A 16,223-nucleotide genomic window follows, 5' to 3' on the forward strand; every position below is an offset into this window, starting at 1 on the left:
CGCTGATCCAATGGCAGGAGCCAGGTGCTTCCTCCTGGTCTCCCATGGGGTACAGGGCCCAAGCACTTGGGCCATCCTCTGCTGCACTCCCTGGCCACAGCAGAGAGCTGGCCTGGAAGAGGGGCAACCGGGACAGAATCCGGCGCCCCGACCGGGACTAGAACCCGGTGTGCCGGCGCCGCAAGGCGGAGGATTAGCCTAGTGAGCCGTGGCGCCGGCCCCAGCAGCTTTTATGCTTGTCTCTAAATCCAGCAGGAACACATCTACTAAATAAACTCAAACGGATGTGTTTAGAACAAGTGAGGAGCAGTAAGTCCTATGCAATTCCAAAACAGATGAAGCTTTTCATAGCCTGTTCAAATCTTCCCAGTCTAAGAGGTCGCAATTCTTTTCCTCAATGCACTCACAGTGCCCTCTGGTGTTTGGCAGCAAAACAACAGGCATGTGAATAGGTCCAAGCTTATCTACAGAATTAGCAGAAGTCAAACTATCACTGAAGGTGAGGTCCTGGGCCAGGCACCGAGGGGAAGAAAGGCTAATAAGACCCAATCAGACAGACAGTGCCCTGCCTGTAAGGGGCTGTCAGCACAACTGGAGGTCAGACAGAAGGAGACATGCTGTATGGGTCACAAGCAGAGGCCAAAGAGTGGCCAGGGATGACGAAGTGGCCCTTATGCTAGGTTCAATAGACTGAGGATGGGAGGGAGTTAAGCCAGTATTCCTGGGTGGCCAGGGAGAGGGCCAGTGGGTGATGTATCCTGGAAGATGCAGTCAGCTTGACAAGAAAGAGGGCAGCTGAACAGAGAGTGAAGCAGAGGGAAATTCTAGCATTTTTGGTCTTAGTTTATGGTAAAGGTAGGGTTGGAGAAAGGGAAACAAGTACTTTGTGGACTGCAGGTGGTGACTTCCGTCCAAAAGGTACAGTACAGTATGGAAGGCAGAAAAAATGGCTTTACAGTGAAAAAAAAATCCTCAGTCAGATGATGAGAGCTATCAACAGCAGTGGCAGCTTGTGTTCACAGCATGCGACTTGAGTATCAGGTGCTGGAAACAGTGCTTTACCTGCATGGTCTCCCTCCCCCAAACCCCTAGCATCCAGTCTAATCATGAGGCAAACACCACACAAGTCCCAACTGAACGACCCTCTACAAAATACCTGACTAGTTCTCAAAAGCTTCAAGGTCATCAATAGCAAGAGAAGTCTGGCAAACTCAGCGCCAAGAGGAAGGTAGACATGGGATAACTCGGTGCAGTGTGGTGTCCTGCAACAGAAAAGAGACCTCCGGTAAAAACCAAGAAAATCTGGACAAAGTATGGCCTTCAGTTAATAATCATGTATCAGGGCCAGTGCTGTGGCTCAGCGGGTTGTCTCCACCTGTGACGCCAGCAGCCCATATGAGCACTGGTTCCAGTCTCAGCTGCTCCACTTCCTATCCAGCACTCCTGTATTGTAATGTACCCACACAGGAGACCAGGGCCCTCACTTCAGCCTGGTCCAGTCCTGGCCATCGTGGCCATCTGGGGAGTGAACCAAGGTATGGAAGCTTGCTCTCTCTCTCTCTCTCCATCTCTGTAACTCTGCTTTTAAAATAAATAATGAATAATAAATCTTTTAAACAAATCATAATATCAATATTGATTCATTAGTTGTGACAAATTTACTGTACTAACTTCAGATGCTAGTAAAGGGGCAAGGGTTATGGTCTAACAGGTGAAGCTGCCACCCACAACAATGGCATCCATTATGGGTGCCGGTTCAAGTCCCAGCTGCTTGACTTCTGATCCAGCTCCCTGCTAGTGGCCTGGGAAAGTAGTGGAAGATGGCCCAAGTTCTTAGGCCCCTGCACTCACATGGGAGACCCAAATGAAGCTCCTGGCTCTGGCTTGGCCAAGTCCAGGCCGTTGCAGCCATTTGGGGAGTGAAACAGTGGATGGAAGACCTCTCTCTCTCTCCCTTTCCCTATCTTCCCACTTTCTCTCTCTGTGCATCCATTAACTCTGACTTTTAATAAATAAATCCTTTAAAAAAAAAAAAAGATGTTAGAGGAGGAACTGGGTTTGGGATACAAGGGACTCTGTACTAACTTACATTTTTTCTGTAAGTGAAAACTATTTAGGCCCAGAGGAAGAAAGAACTCCAGTGTGGGCTTTCTGGCCTACAAGAATGGAGTTGGCCATTAACATCAATGGGGAGTAAAAAGATACAAAGTGAGACACAGCAGGGGTGTGCCCATGAACAGATACTGTGCTGCTTGTAGGCAGGTGCTGAATGTCTGGGTTACTCAGTCTCTCTCCTGTCACAAGTTCCACTCTCCACCCACTGACATGGAGGTCGCCCTTCCTACGAAGGCAATGATACCACCACAGATACCTAAGGATATGTCTGGTTACGGAAATTCTAGGTTAAGAAGCCAACGTCTCCAAGAAGGGTCTTTCAGTTGTGCATTATCACTGCAAGAGTTAACAGTCTACAGTCTTTCTTGTCACTTGCAGTACTGACCAAATCTCCTTAGATGCCCAGGGGAGGAAGAGTAGCATTGAGTTGCCATACCTGTTAGCGAGAAAATGAATAAAATGGGCACAGTTGAGGGGAGCCTTGGAGTGACAGGTGTGCAGGAAACCAAGGGCAAGCCCGCTCACAAGCAGGCTCTAGAAGTGCATCACAGCTTGTGAGAATTGTATTTCAAGGCTTTTTATTGATCATTTGCAACACTGGGCAAGAACTAGCAATAGTACACAGAAAAAAAAAAAAAAAGAGGCAGTTATTACTTCAGGGGGAAAAAACCCAGTATGGAGGAGGAACGGTAATCACAGTGGATGACCTGGCTCAGTAGACAAGTTTTGCAAAGTCATGGTGACCTAAACAATGAAAGTTAATCTAGTAAAAATTGTGATGAGACTATGTGGTGGTGCAAATGAAAATGGGAAGGCTCTCAAGGTGCTAAATCTTTGTGACGCAATGAAAAGTCAATCATGTCAGACAAGTAAACCAAACATGGCTAAAATAAATGGAAAGTGGACGCACTAAGGGACTAGGCCTAGAAGTAGGCATGGGTAAGACTGGGCTTCATCACAAGCCTTTGTGGCAATATTAGACATTTCAAAGCAGTGTTACTTTGCTTGCCTACTTTGATAACAACAAATACCTTCTGCTTGATTCCTAGTGAATGTGATCAGAGCTGAAGGCACCACTGTGGACACACTGGATCCAAGTCTGCAGGGCCTGGCAATGCTTGGAAGGAGAACCCTGTCCCTGTCCTACACCACTTGTGACAATGACTCCATGAAACCCGGACAACTCGGTAGCTGGCAGTGATTCTGAGCTCCTCCCACTAGCCCAAATCCCATGACATTATTAAAAACATGCAAATTTAAGATATGCTCAATTCAGTTTCTCCTGAGGCCTTCTGCCAGGCTCCTCACCCAGCTGCCTGCCTAATGTCAATGTCCTCGCATGTAAATTTAAAGTTATACTCTGGACAGAAACGCTCAAGCCACCAGGCAGTGAGAGTCTGAGTGGCCTCCTCGTGCCGCGGAGGTTCTGTGGAATCCTGTCTGCCCTCTCCAAGCATGACAGTCCCTGGCCTGCTTGAGTTCAGGGCCCCAGGCCTTGTGACAAGGGCCCCTTCACTGTCCAGTGTGGACTGCTACACTGCCCACCTCCATGGTGAGAAGCTGCGGACTTATTTGCACAAAGATCAAAGTCTTTGCCCCCGAGATGTCGGTTTTCCTGGAAATTGATTCTCCCCACAAAGAACATCTGTGTTTGAAGTTGGAAGTTCTCTATCAAGTCACTGAATTTTATGGATCAGAAAGGCGAGTTTTCTTATTTCCTCCCTGATCCCTCCAGATTCCTTAGCATGCTAGACAAATTCCAGACTGAGTTTATAAGGAGACACCAATGGAGAGAAAACCTTTATTTGCATAATAACAAATGTGAGTGAAGTAAGAAGAGGCATCCGAGAACCGGACTGAAGTGGACGCTTCTTGTGGGCGAAGAGCAACAGGGCTCTCTGGGAATCAGAGAGCACAGAGGCACACTGATGGCCACAAACAGGTCCCTCTATCGGCGTCTCCACCCTGCTCGCACCCCACGTTCCCCTGGGACTTCCTCGGCTCCTGGTGTCACTTCTGGCCCCCTTTCCTCGGCTCCTAGTCCCAAAGTGCCCCTCCCCCAGACCTGATGGAGGAGTGCAGCGGCGTACCCAAATGTATGTGGCAGCAACCGCATGAGCAGCTACTTGGATTTTTTGCCACTCCTAGGGATTTTAACACCCTTGGACCTTCTCCTGCCAGAGGATTCTGGCTTTTCTAATACAGAAGGTTCTGACCAATCAGTCCAAGAGGGGCCTGGGTTCTCTTCCAGGCTGCTGTCTCTGCAGAAGTGTTCCTCAGGGTGGAAGGCGCTGCTGCAGCAGGGGACATCACCTGAGTTTTCAGGTGTGCAGTCTGTGGTGAAACAAAGGTGGGGAAGGAAAACTCAACCTTCCGCCTCTCCCAGGTGCAAGGTGCTTAAGCCCCTCCCTGACCACTTTCCTTGTAAAGCTAAAGGTGCTAATAGTGACCACGTGGGGGCATGCTGCCTCCTCACCCTCACCCCAGTTTAGGCCAGACCACCTTTGTGCATCTCACCTGTGCCTGAAGCAGGTGAACATTCCTCACACTCCCATTTCTTACTGTTGGGTTTGAGAGCTGAGCAGCCCCTGTGGGTTCCACGGGATCCGCAGGTAGCACACAGAACGAGGCACCACCTCCTACAGGAAGAGCCAAGGAAAGGACTTGAGGGCAGACAGACACTATCCACCACGCTGGGCCCTCCTCTGCTGTGCTGAGGGCATCCTGGGCACCTTTTACTGTAGTTTACCCATCACAGAGAGAGCCCGAGATCCCAAGATGTGCAGTCAGCCACAGCCCCATGCAAGTGGCTGCGGAAAGAAACCGGCCCTGAGCGTCTCCCCACTGAGCACGAGAAGAAAAGCAGACCCTGCCAAGGACACCTGTTCACTTGCCCATGAGTGTTAGGGGCCGGTCAAGAACCGGACTTAGCTACTGAGGTTCACCCTGCGCTGTGCACACTGGAGAGACGGTCTTGCTCCTGATACTGTGCCAAAGTCCAACTCCAAGATGAGAGCTCTTCCTAGCCAGGAGCCGCTCCCTACCCTTCATCCTCAAAGCTGTCTCTGCCTTGCTCATACAGACAGGCGGGGGCATCACAATGCTGATAGCGCTGATATAACTCCGAGAAAGCCCCTGGCTCAAGCTCCCAGGCAGCATCTCTGCAATGGGAGAAGAAACAGTGAATAAGGAACACGTGCGTGCACTAATGGGCTGCTGATGCCTCTGTCTGCCAGGGAGGAAAGAGGAAGCACAGCGGCATGTGGGGCTTCGTCCCACACCCGAATTCAAGACCCAGGCCCCATGTCAGAAACAGGCCTCCTGCCCACCGGCTTCTCCTGACTATGAGCCGCACTCCCTCCGCCCCTCCATCTTCACTGTGTATCAGTCCTCCGCTCTTCTCGGTCTAGCCTCCCACCTGTGTCCTGTCGAACTAGGCAAACCACCCCATGGTGAAGTCCTGTTGTTTCCGCTACCTGTCTGGAATATGAATCCCCATTCTTAGCATTTCTTGGGGAAACTCTTCTCGATTGTTACACTGTGGACATTTGAAGAAATGCTTTGCTGATGTGTGGGCATATTTCTGTAAGAAAAAACAAGAAGACCTTTGTGCACGTAGAAACACTTTGACCATCTTTCCACTCCCTCCTGCACTCTATAAAGAGGATGTTGCCAAGACAGCTGAACTTGGGGTACAGGAAAAGGTGTTTGGGTGGGATGGAGGAGAGTGCAAATCCAGGTGTCAGACTTGGGACCACAGTACTAGCAAGAGAACTCGTGGGAGTGCTTCGGCTGGCCTCGCTAGCCATGGTGCTTGGCAGCGCTAAGCAGGGGTCAGGTACCTGGAGATTTGGCTCCCTTTCTTTCATCCCGGGAAGCAAGGCTGATTGAGGCTCCTTGGCTCATTCTTGGATGAGTCCTTTTGCTCTAGCAATGCTGCAGATTTGGTGACTATTATCTTGAGTGAGGGCTTACAGACCAACGATGGCCAGAAACTAGACTCACTTTAACTGCCTGGAACCAGCCCACATGAAGTTCTCCAGCACAGAGTGCCGAAGCTATAGTGCGTCTGAGCATGCCCGGGGGCCCTGGTTCCAGGGCGGAGACGGCCCCACCTGGATGCACTTGCGGTGGTAGACAGCTTGACTGCAACACGGGCTCTGGATGTTCTCAACACTCGTCTGGGATAAATCTTCACAACACAAGACACAGCTCTCCTCCCTCACATTCTCCCGATGGATGTCCTGTGTTGGGCGATGTTTTCCACAAAATGATCTATGGAAGGGTAAAGACGCTTGTTTTTCTGGCTTGTCATTTGTGTAGTTTCTCAGCTGCCCAGCCTCAGAAGGCTGTAGCCACACTCACGGGCAGCAGGAGAGGCAGAGTGGGAACAGCCACATGCCTTCTCATGGCAACTCTCCCAGGGCACAAAGCCCCCGGGACCATCTCCACAGCCTCCTGCTCCCGAAGCCTCCCTGGGTTCTGAGCAGCTGTCTAAAACCCCAGCTGTTTGTAATTTAAGGAGGGGATGATGGGAAGCAAGAAACGCCTGTGAAATCTCCAAATCAGGACTGTGTTTCCCGTTATTGAAAGGAGGGACAGAGTCACTGGTGAATCAAAACAGGACCCTGGAAACTGGACTCTGATTTCTTCAGTGGTTAAAGAGCAAATTACAAAAGGGTGGCCCGACTTTTCCCCTTTCCTCACTCACTTGTACTCTCCAAAAAATTGTGAAAGGCAACCCCTTTCTTGGCCACAAGGCAGATGGAAGTTCCTGAAGCACTGGTCCTTCTGGCAATTGATGGCAGCTCCCTTTTTCTTGCACACAAAGCAGACCTGCAAATGAGATCCTAGATAGTGCTCAGGGCTCCAGGAAAGGACAACAGACAGCTTGTGGCACATCTAAGGAATGCAAACGCTCTGCAGCAACAGCCATTCTCTTTCCTCAGTGGTCCTGAATTATGTTTGCTTTCCCGTCATGTCCCTCTCCTCACTTAAGACTCAACACTGCAGAGTGGAGGACTTGAGAAGGGCCCCTTGGGAAAGCAGAGTCCTTTGACTTCTAAATGGGCAATGAGGGAAAAGAACAGAATCAGGGACAGTGACGGAGATGTGACAAGAGGCCTATCCCAAAGGCCCTGTAGTGGGGGACTCTAACCTTCCTAGAAGCCCGGATTGCCTCTTTCTTGATGTCTTCAGGCAGGAATCCATGGAACCCTCTGTTGGACTGGCCCCTCTGAGGCAGCTTGCTAGATAGGATCTGGGGGTGGGGAGGGCAGAACCAGGTGTCAACGCTGATGACCAGAGAGACAGCACAGGGGATGAGGCAGATGAGGGAGAGACCGATAACAAACACAGCTGGGTGGAATTTATCCGCACTTACAGGGTAGCTTACTTCATGAAGGTTTCTGTGATACCCAGTGTTGGGTACTCTAAGTGCTTCTCAAGTATTACCTCCATGCATCCTCCTAACAACCCCAGGAGGCAGGCACCACTCCCCTCGTTTCACAGGAGCTATGGTGTGACCCGCTGATGGGCCACAGAGCTCCAGAACCTGAACTCTGACAGCCTTTGTGTTATGCTGCTTCTCATTTACCAAGGCCTCCTCCTGTGTGCCAAGCACTTTGGGGAAACACTTCTCCTGCACTGACTCATTTTATGCTCACCACAACACTATCTACAGATGCTGCTGTGAACTTCATCTTACAGAGCAGGCCACTGAGATGCAGTGCGGTGACCTGGATGGGGCCATACAGCAAGGAGGAGCAGAGCTGGCCTTCATACTCAGGCCCACAGAACTCACACTCCTACCTCTCCTAAAAAATACTCAGAGTGCTATGGAAGGGAAGCAGGGCTTCGAAATCTCCCGACTGTAGTCATCCTGCATTGCAGGGGAGGGGAAGGAATTGCACTTTCCTTTCAAAAACACATTTTTATTTTGTTTCTGAAAAGTGCCCAAAGCAGAGTCTGGAATGGGAAACCAAGCATAAAAGAAGCCAAACTATTCTGTTACATACATTGGAAGAATGTCAGAACTGCATTCCCACCTCCTAGAATCATCCAAAAATAATGGGGAGGGTGCAGCACTGCCAGCAGGAGCCATATGTAGTGGGAGCTCAGGTTATTTTATTGCTGCATTACAGAAAAGACGACCCCACAATGCTAGATGACTTGAGGGCACTTGGATCATTCCCAATTATGTGTAAAACATATATGACATGCACTGTAATACTAATTATCTCAGGTCTTTAGGATTTTACATGTGAATTCTGTTTTATACTTTTAAGGATTATTTACCTTTTCTATAAGGAGTATAATTTCTACAAACAGAGGAACCAATAGTGAAAGATCAGAAACAATCTAGGTATCCTTTAATAGGTGCTTCATACTTTTTAGCATCCCTATACCAGGAAATACCAATCAGTTATTTAAAAGAAAAAGTTGGATCTATACATTCTCCATGGAAAGATGTCTAAAATCTGTGAGATGAAAAACAAAACAGGATACCAGATATGGTGTATAATATATTTATTTTTATGTTAAAATGTATTTGCTTGTAAATGCATTGAGATCAACCAAGCCCTGACACCTGGCAGGACTTACAAGAAAGGAAAGTCACAGACCAAACTTTCTCATGGGCACAGATGTAAAAATCACACAAAATATTAGCGAATTGAATACCACATCATGGCCAAGAAAGGTTTACACTAGGAATGCAAGATTAGTTTAACATTAAAAAATATAGAAAACCACATTAACAAAGTAAATATCAAGATTATGTCTGTAGATGCAGAAAAAGCATTTTACAAAATTCAACACACAGTCATGATACTCCCAGTAAACTAGGATAACCTGACAAAAAGCATCTACAAAAAAACCCTACAACTAATGTTGTATTTGAACAGTGAAAAACTAGAACTGTTCCCTGCTGTTGGGAACAAGACAAGGATAATCACTCCTACCTCTTCTATCCAACATCAAGTTGAAGGTTCCAGCCAGTACAGTAAGGCAGGAAGAAGTGAAAGACAAAAATTGGAAAGAAAGGGCAGGCTCTGCGGCTCACTAGGCTAATCCTCCACCTGCGGCACCGGCACTCTGGGTTCTAGTTCCAGTTGGGTCACCAGTTCTGTCCGGTTGCTCCTCTTCCAGTCCAGCTCTCTGCTTTGGCCCGGGAAGGCAGTGGAAGATGGCCCAGGTCCTTGGGACCCGCATGAGAGACCAGGAGGCAGCACCTGGCTCCTGGCTTCAGATTGGCACAGTGTGCCGACCATAGCGGCCATTGAGGGGTAAATCAACGGAAGGAAGACCTTTCTCTCTGTTTCTCTCTCTCACTGTCTAACTTTGCCTGTCAAAAAAAAAAAAAAAAAGGAAAGTAGCACAACTGTCTTTATTCACATATGACATGAATGCATACACAGGAAATCCTATGGCATTTATAAAAACAAAAATAAATAAAAAAACAAACTGATAAGTAAAGTTAAAGAGATAGTACAGGACACAAAGTCAATATACAAAAATATATTGCATTTTTGTATACCACCAACAAATCTGAAGATTAAATTTTAAAATATCATATACAATAGCATAACCACAAAATATTTAGGAATATACTTAAGATGTCAAAGAGTTCTTCACTAAAACTGTCAAACATTGCTATGATAAATTTTAAGAGATCCAAGTAAATGGAGAAATATATACATCCACAGATTGGAAGATTCAATATTATTTGTCAGTTCTTCCCAAATTGATCTATTAATTCAATGTAATCCTGGTAGACATTTTTTAAAAAGAAAAACTGAGATGTTTAATATGAAATCTATAAGGAAATAAAAAGGATCCGTGAGGATACAATAATCAAGGCAGTGGAGGATGGGTGTATGGAAAGACAAATGGATCAGTGACATAAATAGGTCGACTGATTTTGATGAGGCACCATGGTCATTCAATGGGCAGGCAAAGATTTTTTGGGACACACTAAAAGCACTAACCATGAAAGAAAAATCTGATAAACTGGACTTCAGCAAAATTTAAAACTTGTTCTTCAAAAGACATCATTAAGAAAATGAAACGCAAGCCACAGACTAGAAGAAAATACTCACAATACATTTATCTGAAAAAGAATTTGTTTCAAGATGAAACACCCAACTTTTAAAATGCACAAACATTTATACAGCTATTTCACAAAAGAAAATATGTGAATAGCCAAGAAGCACATGGAGAGAAGCTCAACACCTATAGTCAGCAGAAAAATGAACTAAAGTTATAACAAGATACTAACATTATAACAGAATGCCTGAAGTTAAAGACTGACAATACAAAGTTTTGGAAAAGTATTATGCAGTTGGAACTTTCATAAACTGTGGTAGTGTAAACTGGTATAACCACTTTGAAAAGCGACTTGGCAGCTTTCAAAGTTAAACATCTAGTTAGCACACAACCACTAATTTCACACCTCAGCATGTGCTCAAGAGAATACACATGTTCACAAAAAGACTTGAACATACATGTTCACAGCAGGTTTAGTCATCACAGTCCCCAAATGGAAATGATTCACCTGTCCAGCAACAAGTAAACAGAGAAGCAGATTGCAACATACTCATGCAACAGAACACTACTAGGCAATAAAAAGGCACAAGCTACACTTGCATGCAAAAGTATGGATGGATCTCCAAAACCTTCTGTTGGGAGAAAGCAGCCAGATACAAAAAGTACATAAAGAAATGGACACTGATTAATTCTGGGTGACTGACTGAGAGGGGGCAAGAGGGCACTTTCTAGAATGAGGACATATATTTATGAATTTATCCAACTGTACATTTGAAATTGTGGCATTCTATAGTATGCAAAGTACACCTCGCAAAAAAATTGGGGGGGGGGGGGTGTCCACCCACATGGGAGACCTGGATGAGGTTCCTGGTTCCTGGTTTCAGCCTGGCCCAGCCCTGGATGTGGGACCATTTGCAGAGTGAACCAGCAGATGGAAAATCTCTTTTTCTGTAACTCTCTTTCAAATAAATTAAACACACACACACAGGTCTAGGTGGAAAGACCCAGATTTAATTTTTTAAAAAATTAGGAAAGAAATAATTGGGAGGTCATTCCAACTGCTGATGACATTTGTTTCTGGGGAGTGGGAGAAAGATTAGAAGTATGTTTTTGGAAGATAATTTTTATTGTACATATCTTATCAGAATTTTATACCAGGTGCATATATTATTTTAAAAAAAGATTTTGAAAGAAAAAAGTTATTAAGAAAACAAACAGGGTTATGGATCTGAAGCTGAATGCAAAACCAGAAAACAGCTTGTATAGCAAAAGCCATAAGACATTCAAAGCAAAGGAGGCCTTATACTCACAAGGCAGAAATAATGCACGCTGAGATTGTCTTTCTGAAGAAATTCCCCTAACTTTTCAGGATCTCCAGGTTCTTGAAAACACAGCCGACAAACTGGAAGAGAATGTTAAGAATTCATTATAGGGGCCGGCGCCGCGGCTCACTAGGCTAATCCTCCGCCTAGCGGCGCCGGCACACCGGGTTCTAGTCCCGGTCGGGGCGCCGGATTCTGTCCCGGTTGCCCCTCTTCCAGGCCAGCCCTCTGCTGTGGCTAGGGAGTGCAGTGGAGGATGGCCCAGGTGCTTGGGCCCTGCACCCCATGGGAGACCAGGAAAAGCACCTGGCTCCTGGCTCCTGCCATCGGATCAGCGCGGTGCGCCGGTCGCAGCGCGCCGGCCGCGGCGGCCATTGGAGGGTGAACCAACGGCAAAGGAAGACCTTTCTCTCTGTCTCTCTCTCTCACTGTCCACTCTGCCTGTCAAAAAAAAAAAAAAAAAAAAAAAAAGAATTCATTATAGGGGTTGGCGCTGTGGCTCAGTGGGTTAATCCTCCCGTTTGCAGTGCCAGCATCCCATATGGGCGCCAGTTCCAGTCCTGGCTGCTCCTCTTCTGACCCAGCTCTCTGCTATGACCTGGGAAAGCAGCAGCAGCTGGCCCAAGCGCTTGCACCCCTGCACCCGCGTGGGAGACTAGGAAATAGTTCCTGGCTCCTGGCTTCGGATCGGTCCAGCTCTGGCTGTTGCGGCCATTTGGGGAGTGAACCAGAGGAGGGACCTTTCTTTCTGTTCCTCTCTCTCACTATCTGTACCTCTACCTCTCAAATAAATAAATAAAATCTTTTTTTTTTTTTAAATGGCCAGCATTGTGGTGCAGCAGGTTAAGTTGTCATATCAGAGCACAGGTTTGAGTTCCAGTTGCTTTGCTTCTGATTCAGCTAAGTAAAACAGTGAAAGATGACCCAATTACTTGAGCCCCTGTCACCCACGTGGGAGACCCAGATGGAGTTCCAGGCTCCTGGCTTTGGCCTGGCCCTGGCCTAGCCTCAGCTGTTGTGGCCATTTTAGGCGTGAACCAGCAGATGGAAGATCTCTGTCTCTTTCTCTATCACTCTGCCTTTCAAATAAATAAATTTTTTTTTTAAAGAAAATGGTATAGGTTTGGCTCAAACTGATCAGTAAGAACAGAAGAGAAAGATTAGGAAGTTCAGAAGGATAGAGATGCTCCTCGACTTACAATGGGGTTATATCCTGATGAATTCATTCTAAGTTGAAAATACCATGAGCAGAAAATGCATTTAAACGCACCTAACCTACTGACATCAGAGTGCAGCAACACTGTGGAGTATGGGTTGTCTACCCTTATGATCAAATACGTGACAAACTGGGAGCTGTGGCTTGCTGTCACCACCCAGCATCCGCTGAAACAGGAAAAGCAAGAGAAGAGAGTATATGGCATACCATTAGCCTGGCAGAAGATCAAATCTGAGGTAGTTTCTACTGAGTGCAAACCACTTTCACACCATTGTAAAGCCAAAGACCCCACGAGGGATTGTCTGTATGGGGAAGAGGGTCATGTTGGCAGGGAAGAGGTTGAGAGGAAGTTTTATTTGGCATCAACTAGGGTTTATTTATTTATTTTTGACAGAGAGAGAGAGAGAGAGACAGAGACAGAGAGGTCTTCCTTCCGTTGGTTCACCCTCCAAATGGCTGCTACAGCTGGCAGAAGCCAGGAGCCAGGTGCTTCTTCCTGGTCTCCCATGCGGGTACAGGCGCCCAAACACTTGGGCCATCCTCCACTGCCTTCCTGGGCCACAGCAGAGAGCTGGACTGGAAGAGGAGCAACTGGGACTAGAACCCAGCGCCCATATGGGATGCCGGTACCGCAGGTGGAGGATTAACCTAGTGAGCCACAGCGCCGGCCCCAATCAACTAGGTGTTTTTTTTGTTTTTGTTTTTGTTTTTGTTTTTTTTTTGACAGGCAGAGTTAGACAGTGAGAGAGACAGAGAGAAAGGTCTTCCTTTTTCCATTGGTTCACCCCCCAAGTGGCCACTATAGCCGGTGTGGTGCACCAATCCGAAGCCAGGAGCCAGGTGCTTCTTCCTGGTCTCCCATGTGGGTGCAGGGCCCAAGGACCTGGGCCATCCTCCACTGCACTCCCGGGCCACAGCAAAGAGCTGGACTGGAAGAGGAACAACCGGGACAGAATCCAATGCCCCGACCAGGACTAGAACCTGGGGTGCCGGCACCACAGGCGGAGGATTAGCCTAGTGAGTTGTGGCGCCAGCCCGTCAACTAGGTTTTTATGTAATCTTGTTCACCCTGAAGGAGTTGGCTGCAACTTCTCACTTTATAGTTTGTTTTTTTTTTTTGCTCATCTCAAGTGGCTTTAATTACTAGTTTCTTGAACTTTGAACATGAAAATTTTAAATTACCTATGCTGAGTTCTTCTGGATTTTAGAGAATCTGGGAAGGAAGTGGGGTTGATGGTAACAGAAGCAAGTATACTGCCCCACACAGAAGGCCTTCTTCGCCCAGGTTTGGAGGCAGCAGCTGAACATAACTTCCAGTCGTTCTTACCAGGTCCTGAAGATGGCTTCTTCTGGGCTAGCCTCTTGGTCTTGGCAGATTTTCTGTACAAGAGAAAGCAGTATAAGGTGGTCTTTCAGGACCCTATTGACAACCCTTGTAACATTTCCCTTAATATGCCAGTCATAGATCTGATCAAACAATAAAATACCCAAAGGCTAAGACATCAGCTTCTTTTCTTTTTTTTTTTTTTTTTTGGCCAGGCAGAGTTAGACAGTGAGAGAGAGAGACAGAGAGAAAGGTCTTCCTTCCTTCCATTGGTTCACCCCCCAAATGGCTGCTACAGCTGGTACGCTGTGCCGATCTGAAGCCAGGAGCCAGGTGCTTCCTGCTGGTCTCCCATGCGGGTGCAGGGCCCAAGCACTTGGGCCATCCTCCACTGCACTCCCGGGCCACAGCAGAGAGCTGGCCTGGAAGAGGGGCAACTGGGACAGAATCTGGCACCCCAACTGGCACTAGAACCCAGAGTGCTGGCACCACAGGTGGACGATCAGCCTAGTGAGCCGCGGGGCCAGCCTATTTTCATTTTTTGAAAGCACAAAGCAAAAGTGCTGAGTTATTTGAAGACAGGATCACATTGTAACTGTGTTTCTGTCCACAGTGCCTGCACTGCCTATGTTGATATTTTTACTGTTTCTTCTGCCAGCTATTCCGAATCTCAGGCAGCTCCACTTTCACAAAGCATACTAAAGCAATGCCACAGTTGACTGAGCACTGCCCATTGCTAGGCTCCATTCCTTTTTTTTTTTTTTTTTTTTTTTTTTTTTTTTTTTTGACAGGCAGTTAGACAGTGAGAGAGACAGACAGAAAGGTCTTCCTTCCGTTGGTTCACTACCCAAATGGCTGCTACGGCCGGCACACTGATCCGAAGCCAGGAGCCAGGTGCTTCTCCTGGTCTCCCATGCGGGTGCAGGGCCCAAGGACCTGGGCCATCCTCCACTGCACTCCTGGGCCACAGCAGAAAGCTGGCCTGGAAGAGGAGCAACCGGGACAGAACCGGCACCCCAACTGGGACTAGAACCCAGGGTGCTGGCACCACAGGCGGAGGATTAGCCAAGTGAGCCGCGGTGCCAGCCAACAGGGCACTATTCTTGCCATTTTACATGGAGCATCAGCACAATGAAGCTACAGAACACTCTAAAAAGTCGGTGTTATTATGATGTACATTTTCCACATGAAGAAACTGAGGCATAAAGAAGAAACGAAGTGCCTTGTGCCAGGCCACACGATTAGCAAGTAGCAGAGCCAGGATGTGAACATGGGTAGAAAGGCTGCAGAATTAGCACTTTGCTAGTAGGGAGAGCCCTGCGAAGACAGGTAAGGCAGGCAGCTTCCAGGGAACAACTTGTGTGTGCTTCCACATCACCCACCCCAGCCTGAGACCACGCCACAGGGGACAAAAAGTGTAGCACGTACCACAGGCTCTTGGGACACTTTCTCCCCAATTCTCTGATGTTACCTACCCTACCTTAATCTTTGGCATTCCTTCTTCTTTTCTTTTACAGTCTTCATTCGCTGCTGCTAACTGCCTCTCTTATCTCGGATTCTTCTATATGATTATGAGGACAATACAGGCTCTTCCAGCTATAAATATAAACAGGGGCTGGTCAGCAATTTAATTCTACATTTGGTTATCAAGTTCCACAGGGTCAAGGTAAAGGTGTGCTTCACCTCCCAACCTATGGAATGGAATAAAAGGAACACACCCAGTATCAACGCTGGTGATGGCCAATAATTATTAAATTGTACCAAGGACTATCTAGGCCCTGCACATGTGTTAACTCGCAGAAACTCCATGTGGTATGTACCATTATTGTCCCTATTTTCAAGCGGTGACTGAGGCTCAGTGAGGTCAATATCTTGCCCAAGGTCAGTTAGTGATATATACAGATAGGATTTGAACCCAAGTTAGCAGGGCTCCAAAGGCTGTCATTTGCTCCCATGCTATATCGCTATGACACAGTGTAGCAGCGGAAGAACCTGGAACCACTGTTTGACCCAACTTGTGCCTAATGAATTCACAAGAAAGCACTCAGGAAAATGCGCTCTTCTGCACCCAAGCATGGTCCTTTATTCTACGCAGTAACAGCTGGACAAGGCTGTTCTTTCCAAGGAAGAGGAGCCTGTGAGCTTCTGGGGGCCTGGAAGCAACAGCTCCCATTAGCAAGGGATAGAAGCTTACACTAAG

General features: G+C 47.2%; 1 protein-coding gene across 13 annotated transcripts in view; it reads right to left on the reverse strand.

The window, feature by feature from the left end:
* PHF7 (PHD finger protein 7) overlaps nucleotides 1-16,223 on the reverse strand; it is a 29,992-nt gene that overhangs the window by 12,218 nt on the left and 1,551 nt on the right. For 3 of the 13 annotated variants that reach the window (XM_002713239.4, XM_008260766.3, XM_017343867.3), the window contains exons 2-11: nucleotides 15,504-15,619; nucleotides 14,027-14,079; nucleotides 11,472-11,563; nucleotides 7,274-7,375; nucleotides 6,827-6,951; nucleotides 6,231-6,390; nucleotides 5,592-5,698; nucleotides 5,160-5,276; nucleotides 4,633-4,754; nucleotides 3,903-4,449 (exon numbers count right to left, since the gene is read on the reverse strand). In XM_002713239.4, the coding sequence (XP_002713285.1) occupies nucleotides 4,238-4,449; nucleotides 4,633-4,754; nucleotides 5,160-5,276; nucleotides 5,592-5,698; nucleotides 6,231-6,390; nucleotides 6,827-6,951; nucleotides 7,274-7,375; nucleotides 11,472-11,563; nucleotides 14,027-14,079; nucleotides 15,504-15,547 (1,134 nt within the window). In that variant the 5' untranslated portion in view covers nucleotides 15,548-15,619 and the 3' untranslated portion in view covers nucleotides 3,903-4,237. Of the gene's footprint in view, nucleotides 1-822; nucleotides 1,263-3,902; nucleotides 4,450-4,632; nucleotides 4,755-5,159; nucleotides 5,277-5,591; nucleotides 5,699-6,230; nucleotides 6,391-6,826; nucleotides 6,952-7,273; nucleotides 7,376-11,471; nucleotides 11,564-14,026; nucleotides 14,080-15,498; nucleotides 15,620-16,223 lie in introns of those variants that run through there. The other 10 variants (XM_051852345.2, XM_017343868.3, XM_051852346.2 and 7 more) reach the window with 7 other exon arrangements.

This window comes from Oryctolagus cuniculus, chromosome 10, assembly GCF_964237555.1.
Source record: "Oryctolagus cuniculus chromosome 10, mOryCun1.1, whole genome shotgun sequence".
In the NCBI taxonomy this organism is placed as follows: Eukaryota; Metazoa; Chordata; class Mammalia; order Lagomorpha; family Leporidae; genus Oryctolagus; species Oryctolagus cuniculus.